Source organism: Crotalus tigris, unplaced genomic scaffold (genome assembly GCF_016545835.1).
Source record: "Crotalus tigris isolate CLP2741 ecotype Arizona unplaced genomic scaffold, ASM1654583v1 scf7180000017550.10884619, whole genome shotgun sequence".
NCBI classification, from domain to species: Eukaryota; Metazoa; Chordata; class Lepidosauria; order Squamata; family Viperidae; genus Crotalus; species Crotalus tigris.
This window is the reverse complement of record NW_024096468.1, coordinates 2,552,520-2,572,249: the sequence shown is the minus strand read 5'-3', so window position 1 is coordinate 2,572,249 and position 19,730 is coordinate 2,552,520. Positions and strand designations below refer to the sequence as shown.

General features: G+C 42.0%; 1 protein-coding gene across 9 annotated transcripts in view; it reads left to right on the top strand.

Moving 5' to 3' along the window:
- The window catches only part of FRS3 (fibroblast growth factor receptor substrate 3), a 32,614-nt gene that overhangs the window by 5,487 nt on the left and 7,397 nt on the right, over positions 1-19,730 (top strand). Inside the window, exons 1-8 of one of the 9 annotated variants that reach the window (XM_039340078.1) lie at positions 5,032-5,127; positions 6,047-6,140; positions 8,150-8,264; positions 10,474-10,605; positions 11,154-11,242; positions 13,722-13,908; positions 17,184-17,339; positions 18,787-18,929. In XM_039340078.1, coding sequence (XP_039196012.1) covers positions 11,177-11,242; positions 13,722-13,908; positions 17,184-17,339; positions 18,787-18,929 — 552 coding nt within the window. In that variant the 5' untranslated portion in view covers positions 5,032-5,127; positions 6,047-6,140; positions 8,150-8,264; positions 10,474-10,605; positions 11,154-11,176. The other 8 variants (XM_039340124.1, XM_039340113.1, XM_039340095.1 and 5 more) reach the window with 8 other exon arrangements.

Genomic DNA, 19,730 nt, shown 5'->3' with positions numbered 1-19,730 from the left:
TTCCCATTCAATCCAAAGAGTTTTATGATTTTAGGGAGGGGAGGTGACAAGAATAGACCATAAAGCCAATTTGCGAATTTGCTGTCTTGCCTGGCTGCACACCACCTCCCTGACGCAGTGTGTGTGTGTGTGTGTGTGTGTGTGTGTGAGAGAGAGAGAGAGAGAGAGAGAGAGAGAGAGAATCCCCTTTTGTAAGTTTGCTTACTTGCAATGCTTTCCTTTCACCACATTTTCACTTCCCTGCTGGTTCAATTTCTCCCTCTCTCTCTCCCTCACACAAAAAAACTCTCCTGCTTTCTCCCCCTTCTCGCACTTTTCCTCCAGCCTGCACCTGAACAGAGTGGGAGGAGGTTAAAAAAAAAGAGAAGGGGGGAAGAAAGGGGGAAGCTCCACTTTTTTGTAATACCTCAGTTTCCTCTTCCTTCTCTTCCCCTCCTGGTATGCTCACACACACACACACACACACACACACACACACACAGAGAGAGAGAGAGAGAGAGAGAGAGAGAGAGAGAGAGAGAGAGAGAGAGAAACCCTTCCCGCTTTCTCCTCCTTCTCACTCTTTCTCTCCAGCCATCACACATTGCTGCCCACCAGCAGTTCCAGGCTGCGGCTCTACACAATGCTGCATTCCCCTCTCCGGCCCTACAATGTGGCAGAGAGGGCGAATGAGAGCTGGCTGATACTTGGCTTGTGCCACTGTGCGCTCCCATTTCCGTGTCTTTCATCCCACAGGCTGGGCATGCCCTGGGGCGCTAGGCTTACAGAACGCCAAGGCCCAAGTGAGGAAAGGCACAGTGCAGCAAAGCAGAGCTGGACGAGGAGAGGCTCTGCCAAGCGGGGAATGGCCTGGCGTCACGGGAGAGGCTGGGAGGGGTGGGGTGAGGCAGGGTGAGGCAAATGAGCTGCAGCTGTTGCTGCAAACCACCAGCCCCTGAGCATTTGCCATTTCTTGTGCATGCGCCGGGAGGGCGCCCAGCCAAGTTGGGGTGAGCCAGGGCTGGGGCAGCAGGGGCCCATCCCAGGAGGCCAAATTTGGGCCCGGCCCGGCCCCGGGGCCTTGTGTTTTACATATCTGAGCTACAGCTTTGGTGGCTCTATAGGCACCTGCTGCTTTGGTGGCTCTGTAGGCAGAACTACGAAGTTCTCTTCTCTGACAGAGAAAAGAACTTCGCAGCTGTGCCTACAGAGCCACCAAAGCAGCAGGTGGAGCACCGAAGGCTTGGGGAGGGAGGGAGGGCGCTGAAGTGGGTGGTCAGGCCATTGGCAAGAGCAATGCGTTTGAGCGGAAATCAGCCTTGGAACAAGTGGGGCAGGTAAGGAAAGAAATCCTCGTTCCCCCCCAGAAATTGCCTTTTTTTCCTTACCTGACTTCCAGCCCTGTGCTATTGCTCCTTCGCAATCCGCCGCCACTGCCGCATGCAAGAAAACAAAGGAAGTTTTTTTGGGGAAAAAAGGTCAATCAATTCCAACTTCTCGTGAAAGATTGCAAAGTTGGAATTGATTGATTGACCTTTCCCCCCCCCCCCAAAAAAAACTTCCTTTGTTTCCTTGCACATGGCAAGGGTGGATCGCGAAGGAGAAATGGCACAGGGCTGGGAGTCAGGTAAGGAAAGAAAGGCAGTTTCTGGAGGGAGCGAGGATTTCTTTCCTTACCTGCCCCAGTTGTCCTGAGGCCACTTTATGCCCCACTGCGTTGCTCTTGCCAATGGCCCGACCGCCCATTTCAGCAGCCTTCCTCCCCGAGCCTCTGGCGCTCCACCTGCTGCTTTGGTCGGCCTGCCGGCCCCCACCTCAGCACCCTGCCCACCGCCGCTCAGCATGGCTGCCCCGGGGCTGCAGGGGCTGGCCTGGCATGGGAGGGGCATGTGCCTCACCCTCACATCATGCAGGGTAAGGTTGCCGCGCCCACCCCTGCCCAGATGCCCTCACCTCCCCCAAGCATTTTTTTACTAACCTGACTTTCAGCTGCATTCCGTTTCTCCATTCGCTTCTCAGCCTTCGCCGCGTGTTTGTGGGACTATTGGTTAAAAAAAAAGTTCCATCAGACTTTCTAAGTTCTTGAGATCTTGTGAGAAGTTAGAAAGTCTGATGAAACTTTGTTTTTTTTATTAATAGTCCGACAAACACGTGGCGAAGGCTGAGAAGCGAATGGAGAAACGGAATGCAGCTGAAAGGCAGGTTAGTAAAAAAACGCTTGGGGGGAGGCGAGGGTATCTGGGTGGGGGCGGGCATGGCAACCTTATCCTGCGTGGCTTTGGCAGGTGTCTGGCAGGGGGAGGGAAGCAACTGGTCTATCACCATGCTAGCGCCACTGCGTTGCTTCACCCCATGCACAGGCCCCGCCCCACCCCTCACATGGAGTACCCTGCTCCTGCTGCTCCGCTCCACCCCCACACAGCACCTTCTTTCCAGCTCCAATGCGCCACTTCCTTCGCCACTGTGTGGGACTAAAAGTAAAGTTCAATCAATCAATTCCAACTTTGCCAAATTTTTTTTCCCGCGAGTTGAAATTGATTGATTGATTGATTGAACTTTTTTTTTTTTTTTGCACATGGCGGAGGCCTAAAGTGAAAAGGTTTCATAAAACCCAGCTTAAAAAGTCACTTGCCCCGGGAGATTTTGAAGCAGGTTGCTCATGGATGGGATTTAAGGCCTTGGACTGGGGCGACGGCATGCGTGCCTATAGAAAGGGCTCTGCGTGCCAGCTATGGCATGCGTGCCATAGGTTCACCATCACGGTTCTAAAGTGTGTGAGTGAAACACTGTATAGCACTTATAATTTTAATTACAGTAGTGCTAAAAGCACATATGAAGCAGGAAAACAAGGGCACACCTTATTTTAATAGAATTCAAGGACGTGAAGTTCCCCTCCCCCTTAAAAGGAAAAATAAATATTTTGCCTGCACAAATTGATTTAAGTGACAGCCCAATGTAGCATTTGGCAAAATAGCATTATTTGTGTTGTGTTCATGTGGCGCTCCATCTGTGTTGGAAGAATTCATGTCAATTATTCGACAAATGTTTTGGTTGGAACTGGATGTATTATGCTATGAATCCTGATGAAGCTTCCAAGTATCGCTTTTTGTTATTACACAGAGTTAAAATCATATTCATATGAGCTATCCAGTTTTTGCTAGAGTCAGGTGTTTTAACTTGGAGTCTTAATGAGATTTTCTTGCAACATAGAAAATGCCACTTATGTTTGTAAATACAGTATAGCAATCTCTTCCAATCTACTGATTTTAGATGTATTGGACTTATCTGGGAGTTAAAAGTCCAATAGGTTCTTGCTGACAACCTCTCTCTCATATTACATGTTTTGTTCTGGAAATGTTCTTTGATCTAAAGGCAGACACTTAGGAAAGGATTGGTTAGGGTTTAACCTTATTCCTTGATGATAAGATACCAGGGTGTGACCCCAGAAAAATTAGTTTGAATTCAAAAGATCATTATGATAGGATGATCTGTGTTTTCACGGATCTTTATATAATCACTGAAATATGATGGCCATTAGATGCTAAACGCAAGAGTGTGTTTATTTGTAGCTCTGTTTGCAGTTCAGCTGCTCTGCCCTCCAACCAGCAATATATGGAGAGAACCCTAAACCTAACCCTAACCCATCTTCTGAGAATTGTCATGCATGGTCTCCGTATCCATGTATGAAAGGGGAAAGGAAAAGGCCTTCTCTGGCCTCAGAAAGGAAACCTAAATGTAACTGAATGTATAGTCTTTCAAACCTACACATAGATATACACAGATCACTCTGAAAACAGAGAAAAGAGAAGATATTTGGGGAAAGTGGGCAGATAGTCATCCCCATTCTTTGGATTGCTCTTTGGAGGGAGATTTTTGCAATTTATTTTTCTATGCAGTTGGATTAGGAAATGCTGGTTTAGATAGGAGGAATTGGTTCAATTCTACTATAGTACTATATAGATCTACTATAGATCTATTTAGCACCAAATTCTGGAATTCTGAGTTATTCTGCTGGTGACACCACGCTGAAAATAAACCCAGCAACAGGGATATGAGATGTTCAATCCAGAGCATTGCTGAGGTTCTGGACTACAACTCCCAAGGTTCTTTGCATTGCCTATATTCTCTCGTTTTAACTGACACTGACAACCTCGGTTTGTGCATGCAGCAATTGAGATGAGATCCTTTTTCGGGAACCGCCACGCGCTCCGGGACCCGGCGGCTCGAATTGTAGCTGGCCAAGTCAGAGGCGCGTAGCTCCACCTAGTGGTTATAGAATTATGACGTTAACAGCCACGTCCAATCCCGTGAGTTTTTTCCCTACCTACACCGGGAACAACGCATCTACCGTATGTGCAAGGATGTGAAGCATTCAGCTAAATCCCGGCTTTGGAATTCAGGTGCGGCATTTGCTCTAGTCTAGAATAACATCTGCAACTGCGCCCAGGCTAAACGGCGGCTTTAAAAAGCCACCAGCGCTTGACGGTATAACGAACCCTAAGTTCCGCCGCCTGCCGAAACTGAGCAGGTGCAGGATAACTTCTCTGCGACCCACAGGTGAGGCACAAGACAAACTGCGGCATCTCCAGCCCGGAAAAGATTACCTAACCTGATGGAAGGGGTTAGCAAATGATGGCCGACGCTTAATTTGCAACAGTGAGGTGACCGTGGACTGAATTGGTGTTGGCGTGGCATTTTTTTGAACTGCTCAGCCTTTTCAAATCCTTTCAAAGGCATGAAAATTAGAATGAACATGATTTCCCGTTTTTGTTCATATCTACTGGAGGCGAGGGAAGGCTGGCGAATTCACTGCTGTGCCCAATCAGAACTCCGTTAAAATCTAAATTGCATCCCTCTTTGAGGAAAACAGCGGTCCCTTAATGAAGAAAAAAAAGGCATTTAAAGTCGTGTCGTTCGACCACGGGGTGGTTATCTACCAATCATAAAGTCTGTGGTTGCGGTCCGTCGCCACTTCGCTCCTCGCCCGTCGAAAGCCCAAGTCCTGACGGTGAGTGACGCTCTAGGATGCCTCGCGTACTCGCTGCTCTCGGCGTCTCCGACCCGGGCTGGACTTGGGCAAGGGACGCGGCGGTGGCGGCGGCGGCTTCCGTCATTTCTATCCCGCGCCGCGCTTGGACGGTGCCGCAAGTATTGACCTCTCAGGCTTTCCCTGACCAAATCCGCGCCGTCTTCCCAAGTCACAGAGGCCGGCTTATCTCTTATCCTAACGGTGCTTTCGCCTCCGGCCTCCTCCTCCTCCTGGCGGTCTTCCCCTGGCGCCGGCGCCTGCAAGCCCAACCCGCTCCCACCCTTTCCCCGGCCAAGGACGGCAGTTTTCTCCCAGTTTCTTTCCACCCTCCTATTTATTGCCGTTGTTCTTCCCTGGTCACCCATCCGATTCCAGCAGTTTTTCTATCCATAGCTATTGTATACCTTGAAAATTGTTTTCTTGCATTTTAATCTGCAATCCCTCCGGTGGGTGGCTAGGAGAGCAATAATCTTTCGTCGTGATTTTCTTTTTCTGGTAATAGTTTTGGAGAAGTAGCTGCTTGAATCTATTGCAGTAAAAGCAAGGGATTTTGGTGGCACTAAAGACTAAAATTATTAGGATATTGGCTTCATTAGATAACTGTTAAAAATTTCAGTGCTGTCACACATATAATTGGCAAATCTAATTTTGTTCATGTGCCAATAAGTGAACAAAATTTGTATGCTTTATGATTATCTTTAATTCTTGGTAGGCTTCTCTCTTCCTAGGACTAGTAAATGCCTTAATCATATTGTACAGAACTGCAGTGTAGTCCTTTTTGTGTTAGCTTTACTTCGTCCAAAAAGACTGTAATTGGAATATTTTGCATTTTCTTCATTTGTCATTTATGTTATTGGTAGATTTGTTAATGTTTTATGTAGTATTTGTATCTTTGCTTTAGGTGTAGGATTTTGCTGGCCAGTGATAGAGATGTAGAAGGAATAAGAATTGATTAGAATTGAGCATCTTTCTCAAACCTAATATTTTTCAACCATTTTGAGCATGATGTAGTCCCTAACATCTTGGTTTTAACCACAGTGAATGAAAATTATTTTAGAGCAACAATATATGAAATTATTTGCTGCCAGATAGAAAAATGAAGATCTCCTAAGTGAAATTGATTCAGTTTTAGGTATGTAATAATATAGATACCGGTAATAATGGAGGATGCTGATGTTGGATAGCATGTTTCAGAAGACTCTTCCTGATGCCTCAATTAAAGTGCTATCCAGGAGTCCATGAACTGGCAGAAAACTATATCACAATAAAATTGGCTTTCCTCTGTGGCCATTCTTATCCTGCAACAGGCATGTTAGCAACAAATGCTGTTCTTAATGTGACCTTGGTGCAGATGTAGCCCTCTGCCAGAATTGCTGTGGTTTTGCACAGTTTTGTGGAAGGGACTTACAGGGAGATCTGGCTATCAGCTGATGTCAGTTGGTAAATGGACTCATTTTAGGCATTGGCTTAGTGCTATTCCAGAAGAGCACTGAACCTGTGCTTAAAAGTTGATCAGACAGTAACTGACAAGCATGGGAAAAGTTGCTCTTTTTCTCCTGCTTTACTGACAGTCACCACTGCTGTCAGCTCAGGGACCTGTCAAGTATAATAGAAAAGTCTGATTTGAAAGAACCAGACTTTCCTGCCCAAAGTGGAATGGAGGACAGTGCCCAGAGCTATATTTGTACTAGTTTCAATGGGCCAGTGGGATCAGTCTAATCTACCGCCCCCCCAAGGGATTACCTGAGTGTACCAATTGTATCTTTATCTCTACAATATGTTGAGATAAAGAGGAAACTATTTTAACACCAGTACAGTTAAGGACAATTCAAGGCTGTTTCAGGTGTAGAAATCAGATAGAGGCAATGCCAGAAAAATGGTTTCTGGAATAAGTTTATGCTACAATTAGATGCAAATCTGAAGGACAGTTAATGCTAGTTAATGCTGGAAACTAAAGTTTGCAAATAATATCTAACATAAATACTGTATGTTTCCATGTTTATATTTTGAATGACTTTTTCCTTTTTCTATATCAGCTATGATTTTGCACTGGCATCTGTGCTATCTTAGTTTCCTTTAAAATCAGAAATACCCTAATTTGAAATTTTTGCACAAACAGTAGTTAAGAGAATTTGTGCTTTTGCACTTTAATATATGACCATAATTAAATGCATATAAGGCAAAGAAATTATTCTGAAATGAGTGTGTTTCTGATTTATAAACAGTAGTCTGCAGTGGTTTGCAGTAATTGTTATTGTATTGGGTTGAAGCATTTGAAGGCACACAATATTTGTGGTGCATCCTCAGAACAAAATTTCATCAATGTTGGATAAATGTTCTGTAATCTTGTGCTTATGTTATTATTCAGCCTTTCCCCCTAATCAATACCTTGACTGTGCATTACTGCTCATACAAAGCTGCAACTTAAAATCCATGCAGTGCATGGTATATGTATATTGAAATCATAATAAAGATTTCATTAGTCCTGATTGTTTTTTTGCCTCTTCTCCTGTTGTCATATTTATTGCTTCATGCAAGAAAAATGCTCAGTATAATGATAGACATTGTCATTGGGAACAGTCATAATTTATTTTAGAATTGGTTGACTCTTAATGCTTCTTACAGAAATAATAAATTGCATTTTAATTTAATTTAAAATGGGCTTTCAGTTATGGGGCAAGCTATTTCTTAATTGTATATCAGGGAATCGGGAATTGTATCATGAAGGAGAGACTGCTTGTTGCCTAAGTTAATAGTTATTGCTATATTGGTACAGTTGCAGCTTTCTTCTGTACTATTTTTATGAGAAGAAAGTCAGCAGAACCACTTTAGGAAATTTAGTAGTAATACACATTTTGTGCAGAAGCACCTTAAAAGTTTAAACAAAAATTCATTGGAATAGCTCTTGGTTATCTTGTATGGTTTTTCTGTGGTAGCATAGTGTTTATAGAAATGAATGAATTATTCATGTTCAGAAAAATTGCTAATGCATTGAAATTACTTTTGTATGTATGATTCTTTTTTTCATTCTGAGTTAACCATGAGCAAAGTTTGTTTTGTAGAGGTTATGCCTGTAACTATATTAGGGTGCAACTGCAAGGTTTTTCCCCCTGTAAATTATTGTTTGTTGATTAATTGCAGAATGTTTGGCAGTCCAGGCCTGCAGAAACTAAGTGTGATTTACAGCCAATCTGGAAACAGCCAGCAAAACAACCAAATACAACATGGAAGACAGGTGAACTTCCTGAGAACTGAAGTATGTTAGATTTCTAAAAACTTTTTGATTAATTAACATGGTTAAAATTAATCTTTGTGCAGTAGGATTTTTCATTCACTGCCAGGGAGAGAAAAAAATTACTCTAAGAATATCTGGAATTCAGAATGTTTTAAATCAATGATAGTTGATTAATAGCTAAATAACCAATTAGCTCTTGAAGATAGTCTGTTATTAAACCTCTCATTTAACTTTTTACAAGCCCGGTACAACTCCATTGTTTGTTAGTTTTATTACCAAATCCTACAACAATCTGGAAAGTGGATATTTTCTATCTTTCAAATATAATCAATATTCTTTTAAGCAGATGTCAAAATTCCTGAAGGAATCCCTGCATTGATTTCTTGGATGTGTTACAAGATAGACGATTTCAGATACGCCTGTTTAAGCCCTCACATTTAAATCTATGTAAAATGAGTGCATGTTTTAAACATCTGGATCTTCCTTCTGGGACACTAACGTATGCAGTACTAGTAAGCAAGATGCCTTTCAAGGATGTTTGTCGTTAACTTGTTTTCTCACTAGGTAACAGAGGAGCAAGCACAGACTTTTCCAAAATAGAAAACTTATTTTTTTGGGTTATTATCCAGTGTAGGGATATAAATTATTGATATTTTCATTGTTCATGAATTATGTTGACTTTTTTTTACTTATTTTGTAAAATGGAACACCAAATTATTCCAGAAGGCTGTAAAATGTAAAATAGACTTGAACACTGGGCGCTATTTAACAAAATGAAATTCAGTGGTGAAAAAAGTAAGGTTCTACATTTAGGCAAGAAAAACCAAATGTACAGGTATAGTATAGGGGGTACCTTGCTCAATAGTAGTAACTGTGAGAGGGACCTCGGAGTCCTAGTGGACAATCACTTAAATATCAGACAGCAGTGTGCTGCAGCTGCCAGAAAGGCCAATACTATGCTGGGCTGTATTAACAGAGGGATAGAATCAAGATCACGTGAAGTATTAATACCACTTTACAATGCCTTGGTAAGGCCATACTCGGAATACTGCATCCAGTTTTGGTCACCATGTACTCTAGAAAGAGTACAGAGAAGAGCAACAAAGATGATTAGGGGACTGGAGGTTAAAACATAAGGAATGGTTGCTGGAATTGGGTATGTCTAGTTTAACGAAGAGAAGGACGAGGGGGGACATGATAGCACATGTCACAAAGAAGAGGGAGAAGCTATTTTCCAAAGTGCCTGAAGGCAGGACAAGAAGCAATGGGTGGAAACTAATCAAGGAGAGAAGACGCCTAGAACTAAGGAGAAACTTCCTGACAGTGAGAACAATCAACCAGTGGAACAACCTGCCTCCAGAAGCGGTGAATGCTCCAACACTGGAAGTTTTTAAGAAGAGACTGGACAGCCATTTGTCCGAAATGGTATAGGGTTTCCTGCCTGAGCAGGGGTTTGGACTAGATGACCTCCAAGGTCCCTTCCAACTTTATTATTATTATTATTATGGATCATCGCACAGTCAGCCAGATGTTCAGACTGGATTTGGCATTTTGTCTACCTATCGAGTCCTTACCCAGGACCTGGGGTAGGCAGATGTGGATGTTTGATGGTATTACAGGTATCGTCGCAGGATGGAAGCAGTTCCTAGCAAGGCCGCCTTTTGCAACTGACTAATGGCGAATTGGTCAATGCCGATGGTGTTCAAGTGATGCTCCAGTTGTTTTGGGATTGCACCCAAGGAGCCTATGACTATTGGTACTACCCTTGCTTGCTTTTGCCACAGTCTTTCTATTTCTCTTTGTAGGTCTTTGTATTTTGTTATCTTCTCCAGTTCTTTCTCGTCTATTCTGCTGTCTCCAGGCACTGCCACGTGCACTATCCAGACTTTTTTGTCTTTCTTATCGACAGTTGTTAAGTCTGGGGTGTTACGTTGCAGGTGCTTGTCTGTTTGAATTCTGAATTCTGAATTATTATTATTATTATTACTATTATATTTTAATTAAACTTTTATGAATTGAAGCTTTCATTTTTAAAATAAATTTCTAATTCTCACTGTGAAATAGATGAACAAGCTTTCTGCTATATTTCTGCCAGGGAGTAAAGAAGTTTAAAATGATTTGTTCATGATACTTGGCCTATATGAATGCAAAAAGAGACTGTCAAATACAGGTTAATAATTTTGGGGGGTTACTCATTTCAAGTATTTTTATTTTTCTCTCTTCCTTATAGGTGAAAGTTGACATAGTTTCTATGAAACTATAAATGATATTTTGGCATCTTGATTGCCATGACACCCAGCACAGGCTTGTGTGGAGAATGTGGGAAGCGTTCCCTTAAAAAATTGCTGACACCCATGGCTAGGTAAGGCTTAAGCAGGAATATGATGATTTGTCTGAAATCCTGTCCTTAAGGGATGATAAAAATGTTTTTTGTTTGTAATTCTAGTACAGCAGACAATAATTGTCCCATATTGTAGGTTTTTGGTAGTGTGAATTTGAAGACATTGGTCTTATCATGTTTTCCTTAGTGCTGCCTGAACATGATCTAACATCACTTTGAAAATTATTATACTAGTTTACTGGTCTGGGATCATAAATAAAGAAATCAAACCACTGTGTTATACCTGTAACATCAAGTCACTCTCCATACTCTTGGCACAGGACACTCTCGGCAATCTCTCACTGGAGCACAAATATCACTTTAAAAAGTTGCTGACAGATGATACAGTATATAACTGCCTCCATGCACCTATTTCCTATTAAATCTGAAGCACTGCACAAATGTGTGGTGTATACCTTTGCCTTTTTTTCTCCATCTCCCATTAGGTTTTTGAAACATTGAAAATATTTTGTTAGAAAGATGTGGTTTATATTTTGGTCTTCAGTATTCTGATTTTCCTTAAATTCCAGGGTTTGCCTGTTGTTTTGACACCATGGGAACGTGCTGCAGTAGCCCATGCCGAGACAGGGTTCCAGATAACCACCCTACCAAGTTTAAAGTAAGTTATGTTTTTTGTCTTTTATAATGTGTTCTTCTACTAATATTGATCGCTGTGAATTAACTCAAATAAAATTTCATCTTAAGACTGAAGTCGGATTGAGGAACTCCTTTTTACGAATTCCCCCCCCCCCATTCTTCTTGGTGCTTTCTTCAGTTAAGTATTACTGCCTTTAGCTGAGAAAGTTTATCTTCTCTGTATATTTCAAGGAATTCTGTCTCTCAATAAAATAACTAAATTTTGTCCTCCCTCTTTGTTTAACATTCAATCTGAAGATTTGAAATATTGACAATTTTCTGACCTTTTGTGCATGGTTGGTAAAGGATTGCACGACTGTGAATTTGAAAATTCTTTCGAGGTGAATCCTTTAACTTGGGTCAATTAGTTGATGATTGGTACTAGACAGTAATATTATGCAGGGAATCTTAGATGGCATTCCCAAAGTAGAAGCACTGTGGTTAAATGCATTGTTAGTATTACTATATGCTTAAGGCTAAGAAAACACTCCTCAGATCACCAGAGGGAGCAATTTCCTGAGTAGCTGAGGTCTTGTTGATGGGCTAGCATTGAATCTAGGAGGTGTACCTGCCTGAAATATTTTTCTGGTAAGGAAGTATTCCTCTTATGCAATGTTTCTCAATCTTGGCTCTTTAGGATGTGTGAACTTCCATTGATTGGAGAAATCTGGGAGCTGAAGTCTATACATCTTAAAATTGCCAAGGCTGAGAAACATTGCTCTAAAGCAGTGGTTCTCAACCTTCCTAATGCCACTACCCTTTAATACAGTTCCTCGTGTTGTGGTGACCCCCAACCCCCCATCCAGCTGGCCGGGGAGGGGGACAGGAAGGCCGCTCCGCCCAGCCTGGTTGGAGAAGCGCCATTCATCTCCCTTTTTCTCTCTTTCTCTCTCTCTTTCCTCCCTCTTTCTCTTTCTCTCTTTCCTCTTTTCCTGTTTCTCTTTCCTCTCTCTCTTTCTCTTTCCTCTTTCTCTCTTCCCTCTTTCTCTTTCTTCTCTCTCTCCCTCTTTCCTCTCTCTCCCTCTTTCCTCTTTTTCTCTTTCCTCTTCCCGTTTCTCTCTTTCTTCTCTCTCTCTATTTCTCTCTTTCCTCTCTTTCTCTTTCCTCTCTTTCTTTCTCTCTCTTTCTCTGTTTCCTCCCTTTCTCTTTTTCTCTTTCCTCTCTCTCTTTCTCTCTTTCCTCTCTCTCTTTCTCTCTCTCTCTTACAGCAGCATCGTCGGGGGTCCCCGCTGCCCCTGGCCTGGCCGCGGCTCCCGCCGGGACTCCATGCTGCCCGGCCTTGTCCTCCATCCATCGATGGAGCCACGGTGGGGGCTGGAGCTGCGCGGCCTGCCAGCCCCTCCGCCAGCCTGGCTGCTCCCCCCAGGCACCCCTCTTCTTCCTGGTGCCTGCCCGAGCCACCTTGTGGGCAGCAGGAGGAAGAAGGAGAGAGGGCGAGAAAACTTCCGCTGCCCGAGCCGGGTCTCCGCGCTGCCTGGCCTCGCCCTCCGCCCATCCGATGGAGCCGCGGTGGAGGCTAGTGCTGCGCGGCCTGCCAGCCCCTCCGCCAGCCCGGCTGCTCCCCCCAGGCACCCCTCTGTCCCGGCGTCTGCCCGAGCGACCTTGGGGGCAGCAGGAGGAAGGAGAGGAGAGGGGCAAGAAAACCGCCGCTGTCCCAGCTGAGACTCCACGCTGTCCGGCCTCGCCCTCCGCCCATCCAATGGAGTCGCGCTGGGGGCTGGTGCCGTGTGGCTCCTGTCAGCCCCTCTGCCAGCCCGGCTGCTCCCCCCCCCAGGCACCTCTTTTGCCCTGGAGCCCGCCCAAGCTGCCTTGGGGGCAGCAGGAGGAAGAATGGGGAAGGAAGCTGCCGCCAGCGCTGGGCCCTAGGAGGCGGCTCTCCTCTCCTAAATTTGCTGAATCTCCTTCTTCCTTCCCAGCAGCCTGGACTCCGGCGCGTCTTCCTGGCCAGCGGGTCCAATGGTTGGGCTGGCTGGGGATCGCAGGGGCTGGTCTCCCTTGGGTTGCGGCTTGCGGGAGGGCTGGCCCGCTCAGAGGAGCCTCCAATGGGCCACTTCCAGCAGGTATCCCGGGCTTCCCCGGGTGGCTCCAAGGCCACGAGGCCCTGGCTGCGCTTCTCCCAGGGGGTGGGGCACCCAGGCGCAGGGCCAATCAGGAGGAGGCTATGCGGAGATGGATGTGGAGCGGTGTCTCGGTTCCTAAGACCATCGGAAATATGTGTTTTCCGATGGTCTTAGGTGACCCCTGTGAAAGGGTCGTTCGATCCCCAAAAGGGTCGCGACCCACAGGTTGAGAACCGCTGCTCTAAAGCATTTTACCATTGAATAAGAAAAAAATGACTGCCTTACAGAAATGAGGTTGGGCTGGTATACTTTCCTCAATAGCTACACTACTAGTTTATAACCTCACTGTGTCTATTTATATGGTTTTTAGTAACTGCTGACAACTGGCTTTGGTTTCTACAGGTGACAAATGTTGATGATGAGGGCAATGAGCTGGGCTCAGGGATAATGGAATTGACCCAGAGGGAGCTTGTTTTGCACACTCATAAACGCGATGCTGTTCGGTGGCCCTACCTTTGCTTGCGTCGCTATGGCTATGATTCCAATCTCTTCTCCTTTGAAAGTGGACGTCGCTGCCTGACTGGACAGGGTATGTATAGCAGGAGAGCTGTTAACCTGGGATAACATCTACTTTGTCTCCTCATAGGATGTTATAAATCTGGTTCAGAAATAGAAACAAAACTACTAATATGACGCATAAGGAAATTCACATTTTTGTTTTCAGATAAGTATTAATGAGAGAACATTTTTTAAAGCCTATTTAGTCCAGTATTCTGCTTCATCAAGGCCAACCATATATAAATGAATAGTCTAAATATCTAGTATTCAGGTTTCTAACGCCTCTCATATTAACAGCATTGAAGGGAATGTTCTGGCCTATACTCTCTGATAGTCTTTTAAATCCATATGTGTATGGTGAGATGTCCAAGGTTGGGAATAACTCTGAGATCATTTAAATCTTTGTTACATTAAGAATAGTTAGACTATATTAAAAATAGTAACATTTTTAAAAACAGAATTATATCTTATCCAAATTAAAATTCCAATCTAAATCTAGCAGTGTTGGAATTAATAAAAATGGCATAATGTTATAAGAGAAAGTTGATGCCATATCCTTTCACAAGATGCAGTAGTACCTAAATTTAATAACAAAATAAACAAGAAAATATAAAATTATCTTGCTATATCAGCTCAGAGGTCTGTCTAATACTTTATGTCCATCAGTAGCCAGACTATGTTTCTCAGAAACCAGATAGCTATTTACAAATCATTAGGATCTGTCTTTCAGAGCCATAGCACTTCAGACTCTGAGGACCCAGTTGTATAGTTCTTTATGAGACCCCTACCTACTATTGATAATCCCTTGTCTTCATAGTGATAAACTTTATAAATGCATTATATTTATGCTGAATCTTTTGAAATCAGGCCTAACTTTTAAATAATTATGAATAAAATCTGTGATGCTCAGGCTGTTATGCAGTTCTTTTTTTTTTCTCTGCACCTAAGAGGAGAAGAATGAAAGCTTTCACTTTTATTTCGGAATAAACCAAAGTTTTAGGTTTTTATTTAAATCAAAATGTATTAAATCCTGACCTGGAAACAATACCACAAGACATCATAATCTTGTATTATTTTCAAAAGCTGTAACACAGGGGTCTCCAACCTTGGAACTTTAAGACTTGTGGACTTCAACTCCCAGAATTCCTCAGAAAGCCAAGCTGGCTGGTCTCATGAGGAAACTGCCACATGTCACCTCAGGAAGAAAGCCTTGCGTGGCCAGCAGTTGCCTTGCAGAGCTGTGGAATTCTGGGGCCCAAAGAGCAAAGATGGGGAAGTAGGCAGGGGAAGAAGTGGAAGAGTCTCTGTGATTGTAAGTGTGGGCAGGCTATCAAGTGACTGATTTTGATTGTGTGACCTCAGGGATGCTACTGCAGCCATATTTTCAGGGACCAGATGTAAATACCATTTGTTCAACGCTACTGTAACTTCATGGTTGTTGAATATATGATCATAAGTTGAGAACTACCTATAATGTTATATTTTGACTTTGGTAGGAATATTACCTAGCTGGCTGCCTATTTATAACCTATGGTTTGTTCACCACTGGCATTAGTTTGTGCCAGGAGTGTGATCTTTATGTTACAGATGAAATAGTAAAAAAATCCAAAAAGTCTTGGGTCAAAGCAGTGTGGATAAAAAAAAAGGGAAGATTTGGTATTCAGTGGTTGTAAGATTCATTATTTCCCTTGCATTATATGAATATTCTTTGATTCTTTTCACATTTCTTTCTTTCATCGTTGGATTTTAAAGCTTATTTCACTTGAATGATCATTCTGATCAGGAAGATAAGACAGAAAATGTGTAGGATCTACTGATGTGTGTGCCTCTCTCTCTCTCTCTCTCTCTCTCTCTCTCTCTCTCTGTGTGTGTTTTAGAATATTTTTATTCAGAATTGCAGCTGTTGTTGCCATGTTCTTGTCCTTGTTGCTATGGGTTTTTGGTTCATGTCTGTGCATGCCGGAATCTGATTGGTTAGTTCAGAATAGAGAGACAATTGATAAAAGTATTTATGGGTGGTGGGCAGGTGTTGCAGTTTAATACAAAAGCGAGTTACTGTGCTTCCCAAATGTGTGCCAGTACAATCCTGTTAATCGGTGAATCAATGAAAAGATTTCAGTGATTTGCAAAAAAGGTTCTAATCTCAAAATTGAGCTGGCAAACATAGATGGAAATAGCTTGTTAGATTCTTTGTGCAGGCTCATGGTGCTACAGGCTTACTTTGCTCAAGTAAGATACAGATAAATAACGTTTTCCTCAAATTTCTCATGGGCAGCACAGTTGAAAATTTACCAAGTAATATTGGTAACAATAATAGTAACTTTGTTCTTTTTCTTTTTCCTTTCCAATTCTGTTTCTTACTTTCACTGAAATATGGAAAATGCAAGTGAATAACAGTATGAATGGAACTGTAGAGAAAATTCAATTTCAGTTCTTTCTCTTTATAATTATTTCAAAACACCATAACAATAAGCAGCAATTTAAATGTACTATTTCATAGCTGGAGGTTCTAAGTTATGTTCTGACTATAACTGTTCATGCTATGTGTATTTATACAACCTGGGTACATTGAAATGTATTCAAATTATAAAACACTTTTATTCTTGGCCAGAATGTTACACAAGTGAAACCATAATTCCATTTTATGTATATCCCAATGGCTGAGAGTAGCTGCCAGACTGAGAGACTGCCATACCAAATATCTGTGTTTTGAATTTGTCCTAAATAATTTGAGCCCAGGATGCTTCAGAGATCATGGTTTCTTCTCCCCAGCTTCATGCACTTGTAATTTCAGAAGTGCTGAAGCTCCTCTCTAAAGAGGCAACCTTTCTTCTATCATTTAAATAAGTATATAATGAAAATGTAACCTTTTGATTCATTTTTTGCTGCTTCCCTTATTAGTAATTTAATTAGTATAACTAATTATACAATTAGTATTTAATCAGTATAGTAATATTTATAATTTTGAAGACATGTCCTCTTGTCAAAAGATATAAATTAAGTTGGTAAATAGTCAACGTATTTCTAAAGAGATCCTAAATTAAGGTGTAATCTCAGGACCAGACCTTTAGTTTCAGTATACACATTAAATCTTAATCCTATCTTTTTGATTTGTCCAAATGTCTATACAATATGTTGCTTTCACTGTATTTAGTAATTTGCTGATGTTTAGAGGTATGTAGCTGGAGTTTCACAGAGTAATGGTGCAATTTGTTAGCATTGCTTTATGTTTATCTGATATGCATTTCTTGTTTTAGAGAGTGTGAACATACTAGTATTAAAATAGACTTTCTCTTCTTCACCTAGGAATTTTTGCATTCAAGTGCTCAAGAGCTGAAGAGATATTTAATTTGCTGCAGGATCTGATGCAGTGTAATAGTATCAGTGTGGTGGAGGAACCTGTTGTCATTACAAGGAATGCAGCTGAACTGGAACTACCCCGGACTCCCCAGACACCCGATAGTGAGACCCTCTTACAAATCGGAAGAAATAGGGGAATGAGGCCTATGTTAGCGTTTACTCTAGAGCAGGGGTGCCAAACTGCCAGCCCTCGGGCCAAATGCATCACACCAAAACCGCACCCACCCGATTGCCGGCAATGGGGAAAAAATTGCGATCCATCGCGACATGTCACGTGACATCGCGAGTTTGACACCCATGCTTCTTGGTATCACAAAGGTGCTTTTTTCTTCAAAAGGCAACTGGACTGTTTTTTCCTTGAGGAAGAAGAAGAAAAACCTTTTGCTTCTCATCATGGAAGAAACCTTATCAGTTCTCATGGGGGGGGAGGGAAGGATAGGTGGGCGGATGGAAGGATAAGTTCTGATAGGGTGGTGGGGGAGGGGATGGAAGGGTTGTATTTCTTTGCAGTCATCTGGTCATTAGAACTCTCAGAGAGCTTTGGATACCATGTGAAACCCTCAGAGTTGCCTAAATCAGGGTGCAATTGGTTCTGGAACTTTCCATACTCCTGGCATCAGAACTGATGAAGCTTCTTGGATGAAAAGCAAACCATATTCCTCAAGGAAAAAACAGTCCAGTTGCCTTTTTTTTGGGGGGGGGAGCACTTTTTTTGGGGGGGAGCATAATTATGAGCTGGATAACTGAGAATCTCCACAGACATTTCTTCTTGGTCAGAATATTTTGTTTTGATAGGAATTTGAATATTTGTATGGGGTGAAACCATTCTTTAAGCATGTGCCAAACATTTATACCCTACTTTATACAAAAAGTTACAAGAATTTGGCCCTCTTTTGAGTCTGTTGCATTGCTCATTCTTTCCATTGCAAACTCACGGTTGAAGCCATAATGTCAATCCACTTTTATAATGCATTTGTAATCTATTTATAGTATTGGGCATGTCTAATTTATGCAAGAGAGTAATTGCCTTGTTTCCATATACATTTTCTCTGAACTGGGGCTACTTTAGGGCTCAGCACATTTGCAACAGTTGTACTAACCTGTTTCGTCTTCAGATATTGTTAATTACTTATTCATCTGGTCTCATAAAATCAAGTCTACTCTTCATGTCTTTAACTGATTGTAAAGTTTTAAGTTTTATGTGAGCTTGTTGCTTTATTTCTAAGGCAACCAAACACAATTATCAGATATGTTTAAGTTTCCAGTAAAATATCACCAAAACTACTATGGAAAGTATACATGAGAAGTAGGAAGATTATTATTTGATTTGGTTATTTTGACCTTTACTTTATTTTGCACTTAGATTTGAGGTAGGTATCTTAACCTAGTTTTTATAAGTGTTGTTCTGTCTCATTACAGTAGAGAACTTCATCATACAATCTGAGTTCATTGGCCTATTAACAAAGTATTGGGGGTATTTTTGGTAAATGTGTATATAGTTTTGTGTAAAGCTAATTGTGCTCCCATTTCTTCATTTTTGAATATATAGTCCCAGGTTTTCCTAATGGGTTCCACAACTTCCCTATGGAGCCCTCATCTTGTCCTGCAGCCTGCCATGCCCCCATGAGTAGTCTAAGGCATTCTTCCCTTGGGGAGGACGCTACGCATGCTCTTATTATCCCTGATGGGCAAGTGAGTATTGCATATGAAATAGAACACTGCACCTATTAATACTAACTGTGCCAATTAATTTTAACTATGCCAGTTAATGTTGTTATAGGAAAATAGGCACCTGTTCTTTTTCACTTATGCAGCGCTAAGTTTCTAAGTATTTTCAGGAAAAGTTGCTTATTGAGAAGATATATTTGTAGTTATCAAAAAGGCATAATAATAATACCTTCTCATTGCACAAGGTATTAATCATTTTACCTCCATCCACTCTCAAATAAAGGCTAGGATGGGTTTTTCATAACTGTGTACATGATTTTCTTGATTAAACAAGAATTGTGGTATTGTCTTTTCTTTTTCTGCAAAACGGTAGTCCTTGTCTTTAGACCACAATTGAGCCCCAAACTTCCATTGCTAAGTGAGACAGTTATTAAGTGAATTTTGCCCCATTTTATAACCTTTCTTGGCATGGTTTTAAAGTCAGTCACTGAAATTATTAAGTTATGAACACAGCTGCTAAGTAAATCTGGAATCCCCATTGACTATGCTTGTCAAAAGGTCACAAAAGTGATCACATGATCCTAGGACACATGCCAGTTGCCCAGCATCTGAATTTTGATCATGTGACCACCGGGATGCTGCAACAGTTGTAAGTGTGAAAAACTGTCATAAATCACTTCAGTGCTGTTGTAACATTGAATGGTCACTAAATAAATGGTTTTAAGTCAAGGCCTACTTGTACTAGATTTGATTAGGTAACATAATATCATGTGATAGGACAGATGTGATTTGATACTGATAAGGATTTTTAAAAATTATTTCCAG